We start from the raw sequence: 26,193 nt of genomic DNA on the forward strand, positions 1-26,193 counted from the left end.
TGATTCCCAAGTATTTTATTTTTTGGGGGGATATTGTGAATGGAGTAGTTGTCCTCATTTCCGTTTCAGAGGATTTGTCGCTGATATACAGGAATGCCTTTGATTTATGAGTGTTGATCTTATATCCTGCCACTTTGCTGAATTCATTTATTAGCTCTAATAGCATCTTTGTAGACCCTTTAGGGTCTGCTAGGTATAGAATCATATCATCTGCAAATAGTGATAATTTAAGTTCTTCTTTTCCTATTTTTATGCCTTTAATTTCTTTCGTCTGCCTAATTGCTCTGGCCAGTGTTTCGAGGACTATGTTGAACAGAAGTGGTGAGAGAGGGCATCCCTGTCTTGTACCAGATCTTAGAGGGAATGCCTTCAATTTTTCTCCATTCAGAATGATGCTGGCCTGTGGCTTATCATAGATTGCTTTTACAATGTTGAGGTATGATCCAGTTATCCCTAATTTTTCTAGAGTTTTGAACATAAAGGGATGCTGTACTTTGTTGAATGCTTTTTCTGCATCTATCGAGATGATCATATGGTTCTTATTTTTAAGTCTGTTGATGTGGTGGATAACATTTATTGATTTCCGTATATTGAACCAACCTTGCATACCAGGAATGAATCCTACTTGATCATGGTGTATAATTTTTTTGATATGTATTTGAATCCGATTCGCCAGAATTTTATTGAGGATTTTTGCATCAAGGTTCATTAGAGATATTGGTCTGTAGTTTTCTTTCTTTGAGGTGTCTTTGTCTGGTTTCGGAATCAGGGTGATGTTGGCCTCGTAGAATGAATTTGGAAGTCAAACTATACTACAGAGCAATAGTAACAAAAACAGCATGGTACTGGTACCAAAACAGGAGGGTGGACCAATGGTACAGAATAGAGGACACAGTAACCAATCCACAAAACTACAACTATCTTATTTTTGATAAAGGGGCTAAAAGCATGCAATGGAGGAAGGATAGCATCTTCAACAAATGGTGCTGGGAAAACTGGAAATCCATTTGCACCAAAATGAATCTGGATCCATATCTCTCGCCGTGCACAAAAGTTAACTCAAAATGGATCAAGGAGCTTGATATTAAATCAGAGACACGGCATCTGATAGAAGAAAAAGTTGGTTATGATCTACACGCTGTGGGATCGGGCTCCAAATTCCTCAATAGGACACCCATAGCGCTAGAGTTAACAAATAGAATCAACAAATGGGACTTACTCAAACTAAAAAGTTTTTTCTCAGCAAAAGAAACAATAAGAGAGATAAACAGGGAGCCTACATCCTGGGAACAAATCTTTACTCCACACACTTCAGATAGAGCCCTAATAACCAGAATATACAAAGAACTCAAAAAATTAGACAATAAGATAACAAATAACCCAATCAATAAATGGGCCAAGGACCTGAACAGACACTTCTCAGAGGAGGACATACAATCAATCAACAAGTACATGAAAAAATGCTCACCATCGCTAGCAGTCAGAGAAATGCAAATCAAAACTACCCTAAGATACCATCTCACTCCAGTAAGACTGGCAGCCATTAGGAAGTCAAACAACAATAAGTGCTGGAGAGGATGCGGGGAAAAGGGCACTCTTGTTCATTGCTGGTGGGACTGCAAATTGGTGCTGCCAATTTGGAAAGCAGTATGGAGATTTCTTGGAAAGCTGGGAATGGAACCACCATTTGACCCAGCTATTCCCCTTCTCGGTCTATTCCCTAAAGCCCTAACAAGAGCATGCTACAGGGACACTGCTACATCGATGTTCATAGCAGCTCAATTCACGATAGCAAGACTGTGGAACCAGCCTAGATACCCTTCAATAGATGAATGGATAAAAAAAATGTGGCATTTATATACTATGGAGTATTATTCTGCATTAAAAAATGACAAAATCATAGAATTTGGAGGGAAATGGATGGCATTAGAGCAGATTATGCTAAGTGAAGCTAGTCAATATTTAAAAAACAAATACCAAATGACTCCTTTGATATAAGGGGAGTAAACAAGGACAGGGTAGGGACGAAGAGCTTGAGAAGAAGATTTACATTAAACAGGGATGAGAGGTGGGAGGGAAAGGGAGTGAGAAGGGAAATTGCATGGAAATGGAAGGCGATCCTCAGGGTTATACAAAATGTCATATAAGAGGAAAGGAGGGGTAAGACAAGTTAATATAAATGGAAGAAATGATTTACAGTAGAAGGGGTAGAGAGAGAAAAAGGGAGGGGAGGGGAGGGGGGGGGAGGGGGGATAGTAGAGCATAGGACAGACAGCAGAATACATCAGACACTAGAAAGGCAATATGTTAATCAATGGAAGGGAAACTGATGTGATACAGCAATCTGTATACGGGGTAAAAGCGGGAGTTCATAATCCACTTGAATCAAACCGTGTAATATGATGTATTAAGAACTATGTAATGTTATGAACGACCAATAAAAAAAAAAAAAAAGTGGATCAAAGATGTAGGCTCTAGAATAGAGACCCTGCGCCTAATAGAAGAAAAAGTAGGCCCAAATCTTCACCATGCCAGCCTAGGATCTGACTTCCCTAACAAGACCCCTAAAGCACAAGAAGTCAAGTCAAGAATCAATAAATAGGATGGATTTAAATTAAAAAGCTTCTTCTCAGTAAAACAAACAATCAATAATGTGAGGAGAGAGCCTACACTTCGGGAGAATATCTTTACCATATGTGCCTCCAACAAAGAATTAATCTCTGGGATATATAAAGAACTCAAAAAACTTAACATCAAAAAACCCAAATAACCCAATCAATAAATGGGCTAAGGAGCTGAACAGACATTTCACAGAATAAAGATATACAATCGATTCACAAATATATGAAAATATGTTCAACATCTCTAGCAATTAGAGAAATGCAAATCAAAACTAAACTAAGATTTCATCTTACTCCAGTCAGAATGGTGATCATCCAGAATACAGGCAACAATAAATGTTGGTGAGGATGTGGGGGAAAAGGTACATTCATGCATTGCTGTTGGGACTACATGGAGCAGTATGTAGATTTCTCAGAAAACTTGGAATGGAACCACCATTTGACCCAACTATCCTTCTCCTCAGTCTATACCCAAAGCCCTTAAAATCAGCATACTACAGTGATGCAGTCATGTCCATGCTTTAGCAGTTCAATTCACAATAGCTAAATTATGGAACCAATGTAGATGTCCTTCAATAGATGAATGGATAAAGAAAATGTGGTATGTATATATTCAATGGCATATTGCTCAGCTTTAAAGAAAAATAAAATTATGGCATTTGTCAGTAAATGGATGGTGTTGGAGAATATCATGCTAAGCAAAATAAACCAATCCCAAAAAAGGAAAGGCCTTATGTTTTCTCTAACATGCAGAAGCTAATTCACTATAGGAATGGGGAAGAGAAGAACAGATTTACCTTAGATAAGGTAAAGTGAAGGAAGGAGAGAGGAGGGGATATGGGGATAGGAAGGATAGTTGAATGAAACAGACATTATTGATTTATGTACATATGTGACTGCATAACCAATGTGATTCTACAACATGTACACTCAGAACAATGAGAAATTATATCCCATCTATGTGATATAGCAAAGTATATAAATGCAGTCATCAATAACTAATTAAAACAAATTTTTAAATTTAATTAAAAATTCCATTAAGATTTACATTTTAGATAATTTTTAGGACAATCTTATTTTAGAGATTTAAAATGAGGCTCAGTTAGAGTAATCTTTCCGTTTACCCATCTATTTAGTATGGAAACTGAATCAGAATCCATCACTTTTGACTCTAAACTTACAATTTTAATTACTTTCCTCTTTATACACTTATTTCTTCTGAAATGATATGTTACTCAAAACAACCAAAAGTCTCGAGATATTTCCTACATACAAGCAATATGTCTCCTTTGTGGATTTTTCCTCCCATGTTTCTTGTTATCTATAGTTTTATTTACCTTGGTTACTTTGCAATTATCCCTCTTTCCAGCAAGGTCACAAAATCCCAAGTGGAGACAACATTTTTTAAAATGGACATCCTCCAAATAATTGCAAGTTAACCCTGTCTGAACCATCACTCTTCTCTACCACCAGCTTAGCAAGACATTGCACAGACCATCAGTGCTGGTCAGGATGAACTGGCATCACCATCCAAGTCATAGAGCTCATTCAAACTGCACATTTGTCATAGAACAAAACTGACAATGTAGTGGTACCCTTTATTACATCTCAGTAGTTTGTTTTTTTCTAGAAAAAAAAATGGATTTTAATGTGTATGAGAAATAGATCTCTCCTTGTTGCTCCTGCTGCTACCTATGGGTCTTTTCATAGTATTTTGACTTTAAAAATAAATGATTGTCCTTGGAATCAGTATTAAATGTTATATTAAGATATTATACTGCAAGACTCCATGTTGTTTTCAATTTTTTATGTAATTTAGTAGTAAGAATTAATACAATATTGATTCTAGTTAATGCCATTTCCTTTACATTTCAAAATAATCTTTGACTTGGGACTCTACATTCCCAAACATTTACTTGAAAAATAAATCTAAATTTCATGTTCCTTAGCCAAAACCAACTGGTCTATATGCCATATTAGAGATGCCATATTCACATACAGTCTAACATACATCCTCTCATCTACCTCTCTCTGGTTTTAATTTAATTTCCCCATTGCTAACACTTTTCTTTGTGTATAGTGGCATCACATGGGAAGCCTCGCCTTCTCCCAGTTGTTTTATAATACAATTTAGTTTATGAATTTGGGGATTATTAGTAGAATAAAAAGTAATAAGCAACTGTCATACATACAACTGGATATTGCCCAAACCCTGTAGCAAACTCTGATTTACAAAGTTAAATACATGTAAGAAAAAAAGGGATACAGGACCCTCTCCTTAGGCTGCAAGTTTTGTTTTGATTGGTTTTGTTTAAGAGTCCAGGATATGGTATGCAAAATTAGACTCACATTGCCTAATACGTAAATAATTGCTCAGTATATTTGAAACACATGTTGAAGAAACATAAATTTTATATACTATATACACAAAAATTAAAATCACCTAACAATTAAATTTTACCTTTTCACCTTTAGATCCCTTGAGACCTCTGACGCCATCTGCTCCCTACAGAATAAATCAGAAATATTAAATTAATAACATGTTCTACATTATAAAAAAATAATGTGAAACCAACTTAACATTTACCTTTACTCCTCGGGGACCAGGGTAGCCAATAGGACCTTGCGGACCAGGGGGACCCTAAAAAGAGATTCATTCCAATTTAAATGATACTTTGACAATGCTATGCAAATTCACATACTATAATTTTACCAAATAACTTACAAAAATATGGTATTCTTCTACTATTGATATTTGGTAAAGATTTCTTGGATAGGTTATCATTTTTTTTTTCTAGAGTTAAATGTGTAAAACAAGCCATGGAATTAGCCCCACCCACTTAAACTCACTATATTGCATATTCATGCTAAAAATCATACACCTCCTATGATTTGAATAGGTTTGAGTTTTACCCAAAGGTTCATGTGCTAGAAACTTGGTTTCCTGAGTGGTAATGTTGAGAGGAGCAGAACCTTTAAGAAGAAGAATCTAGTGAGAGGTGGTTAGTTTCTTGGGAATTATTAATGTAGTTCTGCTATTGGAAAAACTGATGTAATTCTCACAGACTCTGCTGGTTTCTGTGAGAGCAAGTGGCTATAAAATAGAAAGCCTGGCCTTTGAATCTCTCTTGCTTTATTTATCAACATTTGATTTCTCCATCTCATAAGCAGTCTCACCATGGTGTCATCTATTTTGTTAGGAAGCAGCCAAGAGGCCCTCATCAGAGACCAAATTTATGGGATCAATGGATCTTGATCCCTCAGACTGTGAGCTAAATTATATATATATATATATATATATATATATATATATATATATATATATATATATATATATTTTAAATATTTTACCCACCCTCAAGTATTTCCTACAGCAACACAAAACAGACTAATACCAGAATTGTCCAATATATGTACACAAAATAATGTAAAGAATTAGATAATAAAAAATTTTTAACCTGAAAAAGTTCACTGTGCTCATTGTCTACTGCAGACAATTATAAATTTACCAACAAAATCAATCATTTCTAATAGCATTTTGTATAAAATTGTAACATTCCCATGATGAATAATGTGATCAAAATTATGTATTTCCCTTAGTTGGCTTTGCTTGTCTAGTTGTAAAGGAAACTATATATAATCTGTAATTTGCTGTTTTGCAGTAATGCTGAAATTTTAATGCCATTTTAACAACAATTCAAAACTAACAACTCTAAAGAAAAATGATCCTATCCCTGCTGCTATAATCTGAACAGTACTAAGCACAATTACTTAGCTTATTGAAAAAGCTTTCATTTAGATATTTTGATAATCATTACACTTAAAATTTAATATCCTCTTGGTTAAAAGTTACCAGAAATAAATATAAAATTGGAGTTACATATACAGTTTAATAGTATTCAGTAATTTTTGTTCAATTTAATTACTAGTATGATAATTTATTGCATTCATACTACATATGCAAACATGTATCTATTCCTGATTATGGAAATATATTTTTAAAAAGAAATAATACAGTCCATTTTATAAACATAAAAAATTAAAAGTTATCCATCCAAGCCATGCCTGTTTATTACATCAAAAATAATTATAGAGATTTGATTTATATTAAAATGTTAGGAAATCATTTTCAGAAATTAAAAGTATATTCATAGAAAGAGATTAAATACTTTTGATAGTTTCTAATATTCTCCTGTCCCTTTGTGAGCTCAGAAAAAAAAAATATATATATATACTATAGAGTTGAACAAATCAAGGTATTTCTTTTTTTCTTGAACATAAGTTGATAGGACACTTAAAAGAATACTTAATAACCTACCAAAGCACCTTTTTCTCCAGACTGGCCTTCTTTTCCAGGGTGACCCTATATATAGAAAAGATACATACCAGCAAGGTACAATATTATTGATAGTTGATAATACTATGAAATTCCTCCTTTTTGTTCAACTATTGAGTTGATATTCTATTTTTTAGAAAATGTTGAGCTTTTTTGTGCCAGTATTTGTATTTTTAAATAACATAGGAAGTGGTAGCATTTAGAAAGAATCATTAGATTACATGTATTTCATGAAATATGCAATGCTTTTAAGAAAGATTTGAAAAAGCATGTATAACAATATATTGCTCATTAACAATTCAAAACCAATCTTAATTAGAGTCTTACAGATATTTTAATCTGCCTTATATTTTGCATATCAATCAAGTGATGGTATGTACATATTCATAAGCAAAGAAAAGCATGTAAATAGAAAATCTGAAAATAGAGCAAAATAATGAACATTAACACTATTAATAATCAAGTTATTCAGATTCAGTAATGAAAAATCTACAGCTACATGACAATCATACTTAATGAGAAGTAAAAGCAAGACAAAATCATATATCCTGACATTTACAAATCACAGTAAGTAGCCTTTAGAGTAAGAAATGCATAAATGATACATTTTTAAAGTAACAAGGTAGATATTGCATGTTTACATTATTTATTACTATGTTTGGAGAAATAATAAATATTGATATATTTCCAGAGAAGGAATAAATCCCAAAGGTCTGAGGATATTATCTGAGGAAAATTATGAAATGTTTTAGAGCTTCATGTTAATTTTTGGACAAAAGTTAAAAAGAAAGAGTGGATGAGTAAGTGCTTTGCAGAAAAAGAAGTGAGCACAAGGAAAGGAACAGTCACAGAAAATTTACAGAATGTCAAGGAAAAACGTGAGTGGATCTATCTTTCTGGAGCTAATGCTTCATAAGGAAGTAGAAAAGTTGGTGATTCTGGAAGGTTCTGGTCTACAGCGCCAATATGAGTTTATCTAGAGGCCACTGTGAGCTCATTAAAGATTTTGCAATTCAGAAGTGACATGATAAAATGGTGTTTTGAAAAGATCAATGTTTAATTACTGGCTCAATTTACTTTTATTATGGACTACATATAATCATTTCTGAAACACATGTAAAATCTACTTTTGAAGATAATATACAGAAAATGTAATGACCAGGTAAATAATACTTACAGGTGGCCCGTCAGCACCAGGAAGTCCGGCTAGACCTGATTTTCCTTGTGGTCCCTAATCAGTGAAAGGGAATATTTTATTTAAAAAATAATGAAAGGCTCTGACTATGTACATAGCAATATAGTACTAGAAATATTCTTGAGACAATGGTTTCTAAGTACAAATAATAAATATTTATATAACTATCATTTTATGTGGAAAATGGTATAAATGAAAACCAAATTTACCATATGTAAAAAAATGCTAGTTTTAACCATACATAATAATCTTAAATGAGTCCTTTTTAAAAATAACAAATTAGTTTATAAATGCCCCAACAAATTGGAGCTTAGAGAATAAAAGTGAAATTACAACTTAAAAATCCATTGACTTAGGACAATGACAAGATGTTAACAAATGATAATTCAAACACAGTCATGAGCCCCATAACATTTTGCTTAATAATGGACCACTTACTCAATGGAGGACCCATAAAGATTATAATGGAGTAGAAACAATCTCACCTAGGGATGTCATAGCCGTCTTAAGGTCCTAGTGCAATTAATTACTCACATATTTGTGGTAACATCAAATAAGAATACAATGCTTACAGTTGTATAAAGGTGTTGTATGTTTAATTACATGCAGTACATAATTTGAGATAATAATAATTAATTATATTACTGGCTTATGTATTTGCTATATCATACTTTTATCATTATTTTAGAGTGTAATCCTTCTATCTATAAAAAAAATTACTTTAAAACAGTATGCTGCACCATGCTGGCAGATGTCTCACCCATATATTCACCACATCTTGATAGCAATAAGAAGCCACATCAAGTGACTCACCTATGCCATATGGTTTCATGTGAGTACATGCCATGAGGTTAACATAGGAATGCAATGACCTAATGATTGATTTCTCAAACTGTATCTTGTTGTTAAGTGACATATAACTATAACTTCAGAGTATGGTGAAATGCACTAATTATAAAGAAATTTTTAGAAATATGGTAATGTGTGAAAAATATTCATAGGACATGAAGGAAAACAAATCTATTTTTATGTAAAAGTACATAACTTAATTTGCAATTAACAAATAATAAAATATTAAGTATTTGTTCAACAGATCACTCTAATTCATGTTAACCATGGAGGGTTTCAAATTTTATTTAACATGACCTTTGCTAAGTTTGAAACATGGTAAGCATCACCACTGAAGGAAGAGAAAAGTAGGCACTGAACTAAGATTATTGACTTTTTGGTCCACCCATTAGTCAGGACTTACAACCAATTGAAAAGTCAGGGATACTTCAGCAAGCCTAAATTCTGGACAGTTTAGAGATTTCTCATTCTCAGACAGTGCTTAAAATAAGCCTTCTATTCATGTTGACTACAGAAAAGCATCACTTAAATCAGTAGGAAGTAAAAAAAAAATGTAACTTTCAAATAAAAAAATATAATTTGTAACTAAAATTAATTGCTTTTCTTTTAAAGGATTTAAAACTTTCAATCCCCTTCACCAATCCATAAGTCATATTCAGTCAAGTCATTTAACATTATATAATAATTATTACAAAAAAATAAATATTTAATGGCAGCATTTTGTGTATCACCTAAATTACCTTTTACTTTCAAGATACTGGTCTTTAGAACAAAATGTAACTACCAAACAGAATAGAAGTTCATTAATTACTGTTATCTGGAGATGTGTTATTTGTATGATAACAACTCGGTGAACAATACTTGGATCTTTTTTGTTGATATATATTTGAGGGTAAACAAGAAATATTAAAACTCTTGCACCATAAGATGATTTTTTAATAAAAATGAAATCAATCCATCTCTTTTACAATGGAAGTTCAGTGACAGCAGAGTGCTTTGTCTGCTTTTAAACTGCTTGATATTTCCCTGGAGAAGCAGGAATAAAAATAAATAAATGTCATCTAGTTTAGATTTTAATAAAATAGTTAAAATTTATGGAGTGCATCTATGCACTGTGTTGAGCAATTTATATGCATCATCCTCTTTGTCTCAATGAACCTCATGAAATATTATTATCTGTTAATGTGTGACAAACTTGCAATCTGAGTGATTCCAAGTCCATATCCATGTCTTCAAAGTCCTTTCCATTAATGGATATTTATTTGTGTCATGCTATTTTTTACTGAGCTCAAAGCAATTAACATATGAGTGATATGAATTCTGAACTCATAAATCACAGGGAATATTCAGTATACTTATTAAAAATGTCAGAAAAAATATAGCTGTCTTATCCATTTTAACTCAGTAACTTAAACTTTGAGATATTTTGTCACAAATATAATAAAAGCTATAATAACCTAAGATTAAATATATAATAGTTCTTGGATATTAAAAATATCATATTAATTAAATTATTTTAAATTACTATTATCTTATGAAACAATTAAAAATTACTATTCATTAGTGGTTTAGGAAACAAAGTTCTTGAGCCAGATCATGGTATATCATAAAGAAAGATAAAGCCAGATCATGGAATAAAGAAAATAATGTTTACTTTTTAATATACATGCAATACAAAAACTATGTCATGACTGCAATTTAACTAAAATTATTCCCTCATGTTCTTCAGTTCCTTTCTCCTTTTGACGGAAAAAGATTGTCATTAAATTTACAAGTTAGATATGTTCAGAACAGAGAGAGTTGCAGCATATAGTTAAGATAGCTCTCGTCTTAATACTAAAAAATGCAGTAAAAAATCTTGTATTTTATCTTGTATTTGGCTCAACAAAGGGAATTCAGATATGGTAATGTTTCTTAAAAGCAAATTCCTTTTAATAATTCAGGTTATACATGACAAAATTATGGTTAAAAATCAATAGGTACATGCATCAAGTACAATCTATAACAAATATAATGTTTATTACAATGAGGTAATATAAACGTTAAGAGTGGCCTGAATTACAATTGTCGATCTAAAGTAAAGGTTTAAAAATCACCTTCAGAATCTAAAGTTTTGAATTCATAGGACATTTTTTCAATAACATTCCTATACTATAATCATATTGAAAAAAATCTACAGAGAAAACTACTTCAATACTGCAACCATATAGAAAACAATCTACAGAAAAAAATACTTCAATGAACAATTAAATTTGATGTATGTTAATTTTTAAAACTCAGTAAGGTAAGTAAATCAATTACAGTATAATCCAGAGATTTGAGTAGATATTTTAATAGAGAAGTTACAGAAAATCAGCCAATAAGCAAATAACAATATGCTTAGTACCACTATTGATTAAGGGAATACATATTAACCCACAATGAAATACTATGTGACACTAACAAGAATGACCAAAACTAAGAAGAGAGACAATATAAGTATTGGCGAGATGTGGAGGAACTCTTATCCATACATATTTTAGTGGAAACTACACCAAAAAAATGGTGCAACTACTTTGGAAAGTAGTTTAGAAGCTTCCTAAAATGTTAAACATAAATTTACCAGGTAACTAGAACTCCTAGGTACCTACCAAAAAGAAATGAAAACATGCCTATGCAGACACTTGCACGCAAAGAGCCACATAATACTATTTTATGGATAAAAGCTAAAAGGCATAAGCTACCCATATGATCAACAACTACTGAATAAGAAAGCAAAACATAGGAATATAATACTGTGTGGCAATAAAAAGGATCAAAATACTGATATGTGCCACTATATGAATAAACATCAAAAATATTATACCAAATCACAGAAGTTAGACATACAGGTCATATACTATATTAACCATATGTTTAAATCCATATATCATATTCATACACATATTTTATTAATATGGAATCTTCAGAAAAAGCAAATCTATACAAAGTAAAGTAGTTGTCTAGTTGTTGGTATGGATATGGATTGCAAATTGACACAAGGAATCTTTCTAGAGTTATATAAATATTCTAATATTAGCTTGTAGCACCGCTATATAAATTAATTTAAAATCATTTACTATACACCTGAAACAAGTGAATTTTATGGTATATAAATAATACCTCAACAAAGGTTTTATTTTTTTTAATTGGTATGTTCATAGAAATACACAACATATGAGGAATAAAAAATTCTCATATCTAGCTAACTATTGTGCTATAACTATGGTGAACAGAATAGAGTACTCAGGGAATCTTGTAGAAAAGATCTTGGGAATATCAGACATCTCTTTAATTAAAGACTAATTTTTGTTTTGATCCAGTCATTGAGTTATTAACAAGGACATCATTTGCCAGTTATACATGAAAAATAGTGGCAGCAACAGGTTCACAATTTTCCTTAATCAGATCATATTACAAACCCTTTGTTGCAAACAAACCCAATCACATTTTTCAAGTAATGAGGCAAAAAAAAAAAGAGGATCAACATAAATAGAAAACATTCATTCATGGTAGTAGGTTTCTGACATTAATCGAGCTGAGAGTGTCACATTTGGAAGCTGTCTAAATGGTAGCTAGGCAAAATTTTGTCATTCACAGTTTAAAGATGAATGAATTCTATCCACACTGTATTCTCATGATTTAACTTCAGATTAATTCCTTATGTTCTGTGCTGTAAGGATATCTTATCAGGAACAAAAGGCCAGCCTTACAGCTGCCTAAGGCTGTTAACACAAATTGTTCATCAGAGATTACTAGAATAACAAAGTAACTTACTTTTTCACCCGGAGGACCAATTGGACCTTGTGGACCAGGAAGACCCTATTTCAAAAGAATTTATTTCATGTTAGGAATCACATCACAAGAACATATTATTAAAATAGTAAATTATTAGCTCTCCAATGCACATGAAATGAGTTGAGAATCAGTGTGTATCTACATAAAGATACATGCGTGCGTGTGTGTGTGTGTGTGTGTGTGTGTGTAGACACACACACATTCTCTGCATTCTCTGGAGAGTTTGAGAACATTATGAGGAGTTTTACAGAAGCTACTCTTTTTGCAAAGAGACTGTAAAGTGATCCTATTCAGAACTCTCCTGCAAGTGTGGCTATTGATCCTGGCATTCTGTGAATGCTGAATGACTCATTTTTCTCTTGGAAGAAAAGGGCCTGTGCAAGTTTGTTTAAATTTTTTTCAAAAAGGAAAAATATGAATTATTTTCTAGTATTCACATTTTAAAGTTTTAGCCTTACATAGAAAGTTTTGAAGGTGTCTATTTCCTTGTGAAAAGAGACTATTTTAGCCCATTGTCTTAAAGGAACTATAACGGCATAGACTCACTTGAGGTCCTGGATTCCCTTGCTGACCTGGAGGTCCAGGCTCCCCTTGGGGACCCTGTAATAGGAAAATACAAAGTCCTTAATAAGGCATTTTTTGCAAGACAATGCTTTGGAGGGGTTTTTTGCCTCAGCTTGAAAAGTAGCCCACAAATCAGTTTTCCCTTAAGATCATCTGCAAAATAGTGAAACTACTACTGATAGTAGTAGTTAAAATATTTAACACAATGGTTAAATATTTTATAAATAAATGTTTATTTTAAATTTAGCAGCAAAATTCCTTAATGCCCAGATTCCAGAGATGAGTTTATTGATATTTGCTACATACCATGTTCCCTTTTGGTCCCGGGGGTCCATCTACACCTGCAATACCCTTCAATAAAGAAAAAAAAAAAAAAAAAATATATATATATATATGCAGAGTTGTTTAAAAAAATCTCAATGCTAAAACAGAAATTCAAAAAGGCTACTATAATAACATGACACATGCTAACCAAGGGTGATAAAGATTCTTTTTAGAATTAAATAAAAGTAGGTATTTAAGAATTAGTGAAAATGATGCTGGGCCTACTGTCTTCCATCCATGTCCACCTTCGAGATAATCTAGCATAATTTTCTATTGTGTGCTCATGAGTTATCACAAAATACATAAGACTGATAAGTTAAATGAAAAACGGAGGGAAGGGAATGACCCCAATAGGCTATATATATATATATATATATACTATATAATATATTATTATATAATATATAACAATATATAACATGTTTTAATATATTAAAACAGAATATAAAAGGTAGCTAACTCTTGATTGATTAAGAAGAGATCTTACACCCTCCCAAGTTTAAAGAGTTTATCAACAAGCTTTCTCTAGGAAATGCAGAATGTTTTTCAAGAAGTACATACAGGCTGCCCTGGAGGTCCTGGAGTTCCCCTTGGTCCCAGCAAACCTCGTGGGCCCTAAGGAGAGAAGAAAAGAAAACATGTGCTCGTGAGAGATGCCCTCAGAATAGGCCTCTTCCCTTGAAAAAATTCCAATATAATATTTAGAGTAAAAATATTTGCACATCTTCTCTAAATACACTGAAAGTGATATTTAACTACTATTGTTATGTAATGTAAGTATCAAGTTTTTATACTGACCTAAAAGCCAGAAACTATAACAGTGAATCTTTAGTACAGAAACTGTATGCATTCAATTATAAAAATTTACATAAGAATCACTTAGGGAATCTTTAAAAGAAACAAATAATTTAATACTTTTGTAAGGCACTTTTGTATCATTTTTGGATGTGAATGGCAACTCTGAATCTTATTATGCATCAGATAAACTAAAAATAACAGTGCCCTGATTCTCATTTACTTCACTTAGGTAAGAGAACATTCAACAAATAGGGGGCTAAGGGTTGTAGCTTAGTAACAGGGCACTTGCCTAGCATGTGTGAGGCACTGAGTTTGATCCTCAACATGACATATAAATAAATTAATTAAATAAAGGTCCATCAATAACTAAAAAATACATATATATATATTAAATTAAAAAAATAAAGGACCTCGGTCTATACCCAAAGGACTTAAAAACAGCATACTACAGGGACACAGCGACATCAATGTTTATTGCAGCACAATTCACAATAGCTAAACTGTGGAACCAACCTAGATGCCCTTTAATTGATGAATGGATTTAAAAAATGTGGCATATCTACACAATGGAATATTATTCAGCAATAAAAGAGAATAAAAATCATGCCATTTGCAGGTAAATGGATGGCATTGAAGAAGATGATGCTAAGTGAAGTTAGCCAATCCCAAAAAACCAAATGCCAAATGTTTTCTTTGATATAAGGAAGCTGATTCATAGTGGGATAGAGAGAGGGAGCATGGGAGGAATAGATAAACTAGATACAGCAGATGGTGGGAGGGAAGGGAAGGGGCATGGGGTTATTAATGATGGTGGAATGTGATGGACATTATTATCCAAAGTACAGGTATGAAGACATGAATTGGTGTGAACATACTAGTATGCAACCAGAGATATGAAAAATTGTGCTTCATATGTAATAAGAATTGTAATGCATTCCACTGTCATACATAAATAAAAAATAAAATATAAAAGAATTTTTAAAAAATAAAAAATAAAGGAACAGACAGGCAGATAGCTATATACGCAAATTATAGAAACTATTTTCTTGATAGAACATTTCTTAAATTATAGCTATTTAAACTCGATTTCTCCTCCTCTTCTCTCTCCCCATCCTAAAATCCTTGCCTTCCTTTTCCTTCTATTAGAATAGAGAGGCTATTTACTTCTTCTCCTATAGGCTTGACAATAATTGATTTTTGATTTGACAGGTTCTACAATGGAGCAGATTAAGACTAAGGGTAGGAGTACTTTCTATAGACCAGGTGGTTTGTTTGTCATTGTGGTTTGGTCAGCTAGGTTTGAGTAAACCTTCCAGTTCAGTTTCCCCATTATTAACGTTTGCTGGAGAAAAAAAAAAAATGACATAATGCTTATATCTGCCATATACTATGTCCCTCATTTTTTTGTTTCTTCTGGTAACAAAATTCATTTATTCTAAATATATAAATAGATTATGGAATTATTGATGATACTTAAAAGAAACAAAACAGCAACAAGAACTTGGTAGGGTTTTGGTTAACAATAGTTACATTCCACATGTTTTTCTCTCCAGTATCTAAAATTTTCTTTTAAAACAAAACAGCTGCTCAACGTATCTTTTTTTGTTTGTTTGTTTGTTTAACATGATAATTGCCTCCTTAGCTTAAGCAGGACCACAACATTTTCCTGAATTTATTATTGCCTTTACATATATAACATATGTTACTATTTCCCCCAAAACAGGAAAATGATTATTTAAAAATGAAGAAAAAAATCCTTACAGCTTCACCTGGAAGACCCCTGGGTCCTATTTCTCCATCTTCTCCCTGACACAGACAAAATGGGAGGGCAATGATATTAGAAAATGCATCATTTCAATGCTACTTTGTTCATTCCTACATATTACTTTGAAACATGTCTTAAAGAAATGAAATCTTAGTATACCCTCATTCCATCATCACCAGGAGGACCTGGAGGGCCTTGGGGACCTCTTTCACCCTAATAAATAAAAATAAACATGATTAGCATATGACATAAGCCATGAGTTCATAGTCTGTCCCACAAACCCCTAACCAGCTAACCAAATACACTAATATATCGGACAAAGTGAACATACACTGTGTTTGTATTCCTCAGAACACGTTGCAGAAAATTCACAAATTGAAACTTCTATCTGGTTTGACATATTAGTATGCTAGGGAAAATGTTCCCTCAATTATCAATGCAAAAAGGCTCAAATACAATAAATACCTAAAATGACTTTCAGACATTTTATTTTATAAGCTAAGCATGGAGGAAATTATTTTGTAAGATTGTCTTAAATATGGCTACACTTTCAGGATTTTAATTTAATATTTTCTACCTCTAAAAATATATTAAATCACATAACTCAATTAAACTAAAAGAGTCTTGGATCCCTTTTAAAATCAAATATCAATTTATCTTGACATGTACTAGCATACACTAGGCATACTGCTAGAATTCTTAAGGTTCTCTTTTCTTTGTCTTTCTTCATTTTCTTCTCCAATTTACCTAATTGCTGCTTTCCCTTTCTTTATTCTTTATTCTGGTGAAGAAAGTATCTAAAGCTTATTATTATTATTTTTTAAGGAACTGTCTCTTCATTTAATTTCCCACTAAAACTATCCATTGGATTGCTTAGTGGTTTATTTACCCATAGCAAATTATAGGGTCCTGCATTGAAGTGAAAGCTCAGAGCATCACAAAGAAATAATACAGTTTGCCTACAGTATTATAGTATTAATGACAGACTGCCTATAGATATCTTCTTCTGAGTGTGTATTTACAGACAAAATGTAGAAAGGAAAGTGAGGCAATAATTAAGATAGTAGATGAAAAATTAAATCTCTACCCTTTCCCTTTTATTAATGTGATCTTATCCATATTCTTGAACATTCAGATCATGCCTCCATTTGTTTCCATGAAAAGAATGTTTTAGTATCTAAAAACAACTGCATTGATGTCACATGCATAATTGTATCTTTCTCCCTTTATCTATTAGATGTAATCATTGTAATTCTCAAATATTTTAAGTTCATTTTCATCTGATTTGCCCGAGTGCATGAATACTAAAACCTAGTGTAACTTTCCATTTATATCTTGATGAAAAAGTATTAGATGTATCTTACCCTGTGACCTTTGTCACCTGGCAGACCTGGAAGTCCATCAAAGCCTCGATCTCCCTGTAAAAGATAATCATTCTCATTGTCACATCCCTAGTAGAGACCTGTACTCTAATTTAATGTCAACTATTATTTCATATCCAGATATTTTATTTTAAAATACAAAATTTTCCAGCGTAAATCAACATACAAGCTTCGAATATGCCAACATATGCACTTCTGACCTTTGCTCCAGGCTCTCCTGGCATTCCTCTTCCTCCATCAGCACCTGGGCGACCCTGATAATGTCAAAAACAGCATTAAGCAAAAGGGACTCCTACTAACAGAAAGTAAAAGAAAACAAACTAACTGATCATTACACATAAATCTCAAAACACACAATAAAAATCAGCCGTACCCTTTTCCCAGGTTTTCCAGTAGGACCAGGAGGACCTTGGACACCTCGCGGGCCCTAAGTCAAAACATCAAAGTTAAATCATGTGGCAGAATTCTTGGCTAATAAACTCAATAACTTCAAGAGAGATGATTTTAGAAACCGGTATCTTCTTAGCTTGATCTCAGTCATTTAAACACAAGGAAATTATTTCTATGTAAAAATTCAGATAAAGCAGAAGAAAATTGATTTTTCCAAATGGCTTCTTACAAAAAGCAAGTTGATTACCACTAAATATAAATGTAGACATGTGATTACATTTAAACAAAACAAAAACAAAAAAAAACACCTATAATAGAATATTTTAAATCTTACAAGTACCCTTAATCACTTGTTTTATTTTCAAAACCATGGGTTTCTCATTTCCTTTGACTGAACACACTTTTCACCATCCTCCCTACTTTAGTTTCCAACCCCCCACATTTTTCATCTGTCTTTTTAGGTTTGGATCATCTCTCCTAGATATTTAGACTTCCATTGTAGTTTATCATGTTGGATTGTTTTAAGAACAGAATCACCGATTAGATTCCTACTTGCCAAAGATTCCAGCTAAATTTTTTTCAATTATATATTGTGGTAGCTTAGCACAGAATCTGGTACATGTTCTTTCAATCATTTACAAAATGCTAGTGGACTATCCATTAACAGGCATATTAAATATTAGAAACTCTCTTTTACATAGTAGCAATACAATAAGGAGAAGGATATATGTTTTAATGTAAATTACTACACAGCTATAAGAGATCAAATGGAGTTTCAGAATGAATAGTATATTGGCCTTTAAATTAACTATATACTTTTCAACATCAATTCAAACAATTTTTTTGTAATGAATGTAGCCAAAAAATGAAATTAACATTTAAAAATAAAAATATTTTTTATGATTGCTACAAAATGTTGATTCTAGAAATATAAAGTTAAGATTGTCTAGTGAGTAGAGGTTAAAAAATAGAGCTTTAGCAGGGTGTGGTGGTACACACCTATAATCCCAGAAGCTCCAGAGGCTAAGGCAGGAGGACAGTGTGTTCAAAGCCAGCCTCAACAAAAGCGAGGCACTATGCAATTCAGTGAGACCCTGTCTCTAAATAAAATACAAAATAGGGCCGGGTTGTGGCCCTGTGGCTGAGTGCCCCTGAGTTCAATCCCTGGTACTCACCCCCCAAAAATATAGCTTTAAAAAAAAAAAACTGTTCAAGATTCTACTCTAAACCTAGTTGGAAGACAAAGTACAATAATAAAAAGACACATATTGCTAATTTTAAATGAAAATGGTCCTCACATATCACTTATCTTTCTTTGGACTTAAAAAAATCAGAAAAACTGCGAAATCCACAAACACTGCTATAGCATGTTTTCAGATTCATCTGTTTTTAAAGAGATGAGTTTAAGAAGAAGAAATTTCACAAATTTTTCAAAAGAATACAATCCCTAGATTTTCATGTAGTACATTTTAATATTTCCATGCAATTTTAAGTTAAGCTGCAAGTGTTTTTCATTCTTTTATGGCAATATTAACTAAGCCTGAAAAGGAAAGTTGTCACATCTTGAGTCAGCCAAATATCCTTATCAATTTTCTTTGGATTTTTTTCTCATTTTAAATTAAACTGGTGTGTCCACACAATGGAGTACTTACTGGTTAGCAACAAAAGGAATGCATTATTGATGAACTCAACTGTGATGAGTCTCAAAGACATTATGCTGTGTCAAAGAAGCCAATCTCAAAATTTTCCCTAAAGTACAACTTCATTTTTGTGATATTTTAAAACTACAGTGATGAAGAACAGATCAGTGGTTGGGGTTAGGGGAGAATACAACTATAAAGGGGTGATACCAAGAAATGGTTTGAAGTTATAGAATATTATCTGTTCTAATGATTGTGAGGCAGGTTACAAAGAATGCATTTTAAATCATTTGTTCCTTATAATATTTTTGAATAAAATTAATTTTAAAAGAGGGGAAAAAATGAGCAGATGATCACTTGAGAGATCCTGCAGCCCAATGTAAATTTATATTCACTGAATAGATCAGGAAGCATTTATATTTAAAAATTAATATATTAAAAATAAACATCATCTTTTGCTTTTCTGTTTTTGAGAATATTTGCATAATCTAACAGCTCTATTTAATATCATTAAAGAAAAATTAATACTTTGAATTTTGTTCCATTGAAATACCATCTAAGATCTTTTTAAAATTTTTAGCTTATATGGCTTCAATTTTTCTTAAGTTCCTTACTTCTATGAAGGTTTTGAAGTGAGCTTCTTTTAAAAGTATTAAATATCCTTTATGAGACAATGTGCTAAATTTACTCTCCACAGTAAACATAGGTATGAGGCACCACCAATACAAGTACTACTGCAACTGTTCTGCTCTGCTCTATAACATCACTAGCCAATTTAGAATTCTAAAGTTCTATTACTTTCAAGCCTGCTCCCACCCACAATTTAAATATGTTACCACCCACAATTTAAACATGCTTTGAATTAACTGCTATTGACAGTTTACTGTTCACTACAGGTTTTTTAATTAGAAGAGGTAACATGAGCATAAAGGTAAGGTAAGTAGATTCTTTACTCCTAACAGCAGAAACTTCAACATCTTACTAGATAAAATAAAGTCAATAACAAAATAAGTGAAAAGAACAAATTATTATTATTATTATTAATTTTTTTTTTTTTTTTACCTGAGGACCTGGGTCACCACTCTCACCTTTGGCCCCTGCTGAACCAGGCCCACCCTGTCAAGAAAAATTGAAGGCATAATCACTTAAGTGAGCAATTCTCTGATCACTTATATTCCACTATTTTCACTTGAAATGAAAGTTATCCTGAATACACCTTGTCAAACTAGTTGATGTCATTAATTAAAACATTAAACTCTTCAAGCCGTTTCCCTGAAGTGCATCTCTTGTCAGCATGTTGATTTTATTTCAGTGAGTGAACTGTATATAAAGGTCTGCATTTCACTTGTAACTACACCAAAGCCAACCTCATAAAATGGCATGGGGAATTTCTGGAATGTGTATACCCTCAAGAACACTTAGAAAGATACATAGGCATTATTTATCACTACATGGTAGAGTAGTACTAGTGCAAAAAATTTTACTGAATAAAGTATGCATTGAATCCTTTTATACAATAAGGATTTGTCAAAGTGTTACTGCTTTTATAGCCAGATATTTCTTAAGCACTGAATTTCACAGTCATAAAATGCCAAGGACAGATGCTATTGCTATCATTATAATTGTGCTGAAATAATGTCAAAGCATTTTTTTCCCAGATTGGCTTATTTTTTCCTATGGGACTAACTCATTATAACAAACACTTTGTACAAATATTTACATAATTTTAAAAGTGCAATAAAAACCTGGCACATTAACAGAAACCCTTAACCTGTTTTATGAATGAGTTGCAAGTTTTCAAAATACACATTAAGCCATTCTTATTCCCTAAAAACATTAGAATATTAAAAATAAACATGGTGATTATAATTAAGTTCATGCTGAAGAAGTTTACATTGTATGTTTTTAAAGTTTATGATTTATTTAAATCAATATACATTTTGTTAAACCATGGAGTACATCAAAATAAAGATTAAAATTACACTAACTAAAGATCTTAGCTATCTAGAGCCTCCTGGTGGCTCCAAAGTAAAATAACTACTGATATGATTCCCAAGAAATAAGGACAGTACTCTAACATGAATTTTCTCATCTTAAAAGTTAGAAGAATGATGACTTTCAAGCATCTGATTAAAAATTCTTGTAACTTAATTTCTTCTAGAGAAAAACTGGGATTCTACCTTAATACTGAATTGAACACAATTACAAAAAGGAACTTATTTTTAATTAATAAGCTGTATTATATACTCTGTATATATAGATACATAGATAGATAAGGAAACAGATTGATTGATTTTTTTATAATGGAAAAAACACCTTTATTTTATTTGTTTTTATTTTTATGTGGTGCTGAGGATCAAACCCAGTGTCTCATGCATGATAGGCAAGTGCTCTACCACTGAGGCACAACCCCTGCCCCTGTTTTCTGTCTATTTTGTGGCATAGATCTCCATTTGTCCATAAAATGACTCAACAAAACACAATTGTATAAAATAATGTTCCATCAAAAGAATTTACACATTTGTGTTGAAATATTAAGGCAGATTTTGTTTTCCGAATCTTAATGAAGAAACTTTTTTTACACTGTAGAATTAGTAGAAATCTGAAAGCCTTAAATAATTTGATGTTTTTTAACAAAGTATACTAGAAAAGAAACAGTGAAAAGACATAAATATGATTGTTTTATATCCCTCAATTTTTCAGGAAGCTAAAACTTTCCGTAACAAAGAGATATACTACATAAAAACGCATTGATCTTGACACTGACGTTGAAAACGTATTCACGATTGTCAATGTTTTCTCTTTGCCAAACTGTTGTGATGAAATGGCTGAGCCTTAATGACTGGGCAAGGATGGCCAATGTAACCTGCTTCTATTGCTTCTGCTCCTCTGTCTTTACTTGCTACAAATCCACTTGTTTGTGTTTGTCATGAAATTCCTTTGTATGGTATAAATTTAGAGAGTCTAGACTGTAAATTACAAAGCATAATGCAGAGTTTTCCAAACATGCTTGGCCATAAGAATCAACCTGTGGCACTCATGAAAAATACCATTCACCAGTTCCAGCTCTCAAACTACATCATCACAGTCCCCAAGTTCCAGGACTCAGTGATTTTTATTTTTAATAAAATGTCCTGGTATTTCTTCTGCCCCAAAATTATATAAAACACTAACATGCCTTTTTGTAGTTACATGAACTTGTCAATAACAAGCAATTAAAGTTAGCTCTATTTCCTCCATATTTTATTTGACACAGAATCTTCCATGGGGCTGGGGTTGTGGTTCAGTGATAGAGTGCTTGCCTAGCATATGGGGGTTGCTGGATTTGATCCTCAGCTCCAAATAAAATAAAATAAAGGTATTATGTCCAACTACAACTAAAACAAAATATTTTGTAAAAAACAATCTTCCATATTCATTCTTACATTTTGAAAAATTCAACAGTAAAAATGCAACAATTTGAATTCTATCAATTATATTATCATAACAACCATGATGTTACTCATGAGCTCATACCATTGAATGTATAGTCCTTAAAAATAAAGTATTATAAAATTTCAAGGTTGAATAAAAATGATGTTTTTAAAGATGGAAACAATATCAAGCACAATATGTTCACCAGTCAGAGGTATGAACAAGCCTGACAGAAGATGCAAGGAACTACTAATATGGAAATTTTAACATGCATTATCTTTTTTGAGTAACCTACCACAGGACCTGGTCTTCCAGTTAGCCCCATTGGGCCAGGAGGGCCTCTCAGAGCGATCTATAGAAAGTAAAATATATCAAGTTTAGCCATATCAAATAACATCTGTTATTTGCAGAAGCTACCCTCAAATAACACATGATTTAAACACATATCATAAGCAACATGCTAGAAAGTGTGCCAGTGTACTGAAGAAATGCAAGTTTCTTGAAAGATAAAAGACTTAAGTAACTATCAGACATTTTAAAAAGTGCTAAAACAAAATTTCATAGCATGTTTTGAAAGAATTTAATCAATAATACAAGTTAAAATAGATTTAAGAAGAACAAATCTGACAGTTTTCTACTTTGAAGTACACTTCAAAATAATGTATAGGTTATTGTTCTTAAATATGTACATACAAATCACATTGAAAATATTTTTAGAAGTACTTTATTTGAAGCACTTTAAAATATTTCTAGCAGTATTTTAGGAAAAATTATGATACAGTGGGGCAGCACAAAGCAGAATTGGACAGAAAGTGTTATGTAATACATTTCTTTTAATGAATCTAAAATTTCATACTATATAATATATATTTATTATGTATAATCAGAGGCATGAATCACTGATCACATGCACTATTGTTACACTGTACATTAGTAGTGTGATATTAACACACTTGAAAATCTGGAAGACATAGAGTACAACAGATAAAAATTTTATAGATGTTAAATTAGTATGATGTGCTATTTTTGAATGTTAGTGGATACAAACGGTGAGTACTTAGATTTATCAAAACTCATCAAAAGTAAAACTGTGTGGGGCTGGGGTTGTGGCTCAAGCGGTAACGCGCTCGCCTGGCATGTGCGGGGCGCTGGGTTCGATCCTCAGCACCACATAAAAATAAAATAAAGATTTGTGTCCACCAAAAACCGAAAAATAGATATTAAAAAATTTTCTCTCTCTCTCTCTCTCTCTCTCTCTCTCTCTCTCTCTCTCTCTCTCTCCTCTCTCTCTTTAAAAAAAAGTAAAACTGTGATGGAAATAAATGAAAAATCAGGTTAGAATAGTGCATGAGATGATGTGTTTCAAGCCTATAAAAATAAGATGCAGAATTCAATTGCCTCAAAACAGTTAAGTTCAAATAATTACCTTATTTTTTTTCAAAACAGTATAACTTGTAAATCATAGGAATCATCAATTATCACAAATATTTTTAGATATATCATAAAATATTGGAGCATGGCATAATACATCTATATCTTTAAACATGATATAAGTACATAATGAATTTTTTTCAGATTAATAGACTTAAGAAATAAATACATAAACAAATATTGAGAGTGAATTACAACTTTCACTTAATGTTTTCAGGTGTTTTACACAGATATAAATTCATGATGTCGAATAAAATGTTATTATAAAAGGGGTTTATATTGGTTAAAAAAAATGAACCATATCCATACCAACCATGAATCCTGTATGTTCTTCTTTTCTTAAAAAGAAAACCAATATTATGAATAAAACTGTTAAAGTGTTATATGGTTTCTGGTTCCTCCCTGATTCATTCTTTTGATTTTCTCATGTATATTTTAATTATAGTGCAGCTAATTAAAAACATATGTGTGATTATCTGTTTTATAAATCTAAAGAATAGTAGAAGCTTTCAATTGACTAGGATTATAAAGGATAAATATTGACTGGGTTTTATAAAAAAACTATATGTTATAAATATTACAGCTGAAAATACATACTTGAAATTTCTTTTCATATACAAGGTATCTGAAGAAACATAACTTTTTGGATTATTTGAGATATTTTAAATAATCCAGAGGTTAGGAGGGACAAATTTCTTTCAAACATTATTAATCTAGTGATCCATCAATCACTAGACAAAAATTGGATGTGAAAGATAGGGAGTACTAGGTATTAGTTCATCAGTTTTATTAAAAGACTAGAAATTTTCAGTGTTATGGTAGGAGACAGTCAGAATTATATATGGGAATAAAGCAAGAGTCCATTATTTAATATCAATTAATAAATATCACAATGAGAAAAAATATATTTTTAGCATTCTTTCCTTGTAAATTCCATATACTTTCCAGAAGTCTTCTGTTCATAGTGGTAGCATCTTCCATAGGCATACACACACACAAATTTGGCACAGCATCTGGTAATGGGAATATATGTCTATCTTTTCTTACCCGAGCCTGCTGAAGAATAGCCTGAGCCTGAGCTTCCTGAGGAGAGATGGCTGGTCCTTTAGAACTATCGCCACCATAACGGAACTAGGAAGAGAGAGCATTAAGATGTTGAAAACTGGCCTTTGTCACATATGATAAACTAGGTGTCCTAACCAATAGACAAAAAACATTCACTTAAAATGGAGTAATTTTACCCCACATCCAAATTAACTCCACAATGTACCATAAGACCCAGTTTTTAATTTTTTTTTTAATCCTGCTTCTACTTCTTAAGGAGGCTCTCTACACATTTTATCAGTTGTAAAAGAGTAAAAGAGTGTACAAACTCCTTACCAGTCTCAAAATCTATAATCTCTGAAATGAATCATCATGATGTTTTGATCTACAAATATGCTTCCCATACTATTCATTCATTTGTAAAAATGTCATACCTACATAATTTCAGTTACAAATATAAACCTATGTATGTTTCATTGATCAAAACTTTTTGAATTTCCATGAATATATAGAAAAAATTTTTTGAGATATATTAATTTTGCTTATTCATTCCTCAGCAATTATACAAGACAACTATCCTAACTAGTATTCCTTCATAAAATCATAAAGCTCTGTTTACTTTTA

At 32.0% G+C, this 26,193-nt stretch overlaps 1 protein-coding gene across 4 annotated transcripts in view; it reads right to left on the reverse strand.

Annotated features, from left to right (window-relative positions):
* The window catches only part of Col11a1 (collagen type XI alpha 1 chain), a 213,862-nt gene that overhangs the window by 103,790 nt on the left and 83,879 nt on the right, over positions 1 to 26,193 (reverse strand). For all 4 annotated transcript variants that reach the window (XM_026409165.2, XM_026409163.2, XM_026409166.2 and 1 more), the window contains 16 exons: positions 25,573 to 25,656; positions 23,390 to 23,446; positions 20,743 to 20,796; positions 18,024 to 18,077; positions 17,851 to 17,904; positions 17,633 to 17,686; positions 16,428 to 16,481; positions 16,265 to 16,309; positions 14,267 to 14,320; positions 13,688 to 13,732; positions 13,364 to 13,417; positions 12,797 to 12,841; positions 8,135 to 8,188; positions 6,940 to 6,984; positions 5,209 to 5,262; positions 5,083 to 5,127 (listed from right to left, as the gene is read on the reverse strand). In XM_026409165.2, coding sequence (XP_026264950.2) covers positions 5,083 to 5,127; positions 5,209 to 5,262; positions 6,940 to 6,984; positions 8,135 to 8,188; positions 12,797 to 12,841; positions 13,364 to 13,417; positions 13,688 to 13,732; positions 14,267 to 14,320; positions 16,265 to 16,309; positions 16,428 to 16,481; positions 17,633 to 17,686; positions 17,851 to 17,904; positions 18,024 to 18,077; positions 20,743 to 20,796; positions 23,390 to 23,446; positions 25,573 to 25,656 — 852 coding nt within the window. The remainder of the gene's footprint in view (positions 1 to 5,082; positions 5,128 to 5,208; positions 5,263 to 6,939; positions 6,985 to 8,134; positions 8,189 to 12,796; positions 12,842 to 13,363; positions 13,418 to 13,687; positions 13,733 to 14,266; positions 14,321 to 16,264; positions 16,310 to 16,427; positions 16,482 to 17,632; positions 17,687 to 17,850; positions 17,905 to 18,023; positions 18,078 to 20,742; positions 20,797 to 23,389; positions 23,447 to 25,572; positions 25,657 to 26,193) is intronic.

The sequence above is a fragment of the Urocitellus parryii genome, chromosome 11 (assembly GCF_045843805.1).
Source record: "Urocitellus parryii isolate mUroPar1 chromosome 11, mUroPar1.hap1, whole genome shotgun sequence".
NCBI lineage: Eukaryota > Metazoa > Chordata > Mammalia > Rodentia > Sciuridae > Urocitellus > Urocitellus parryii.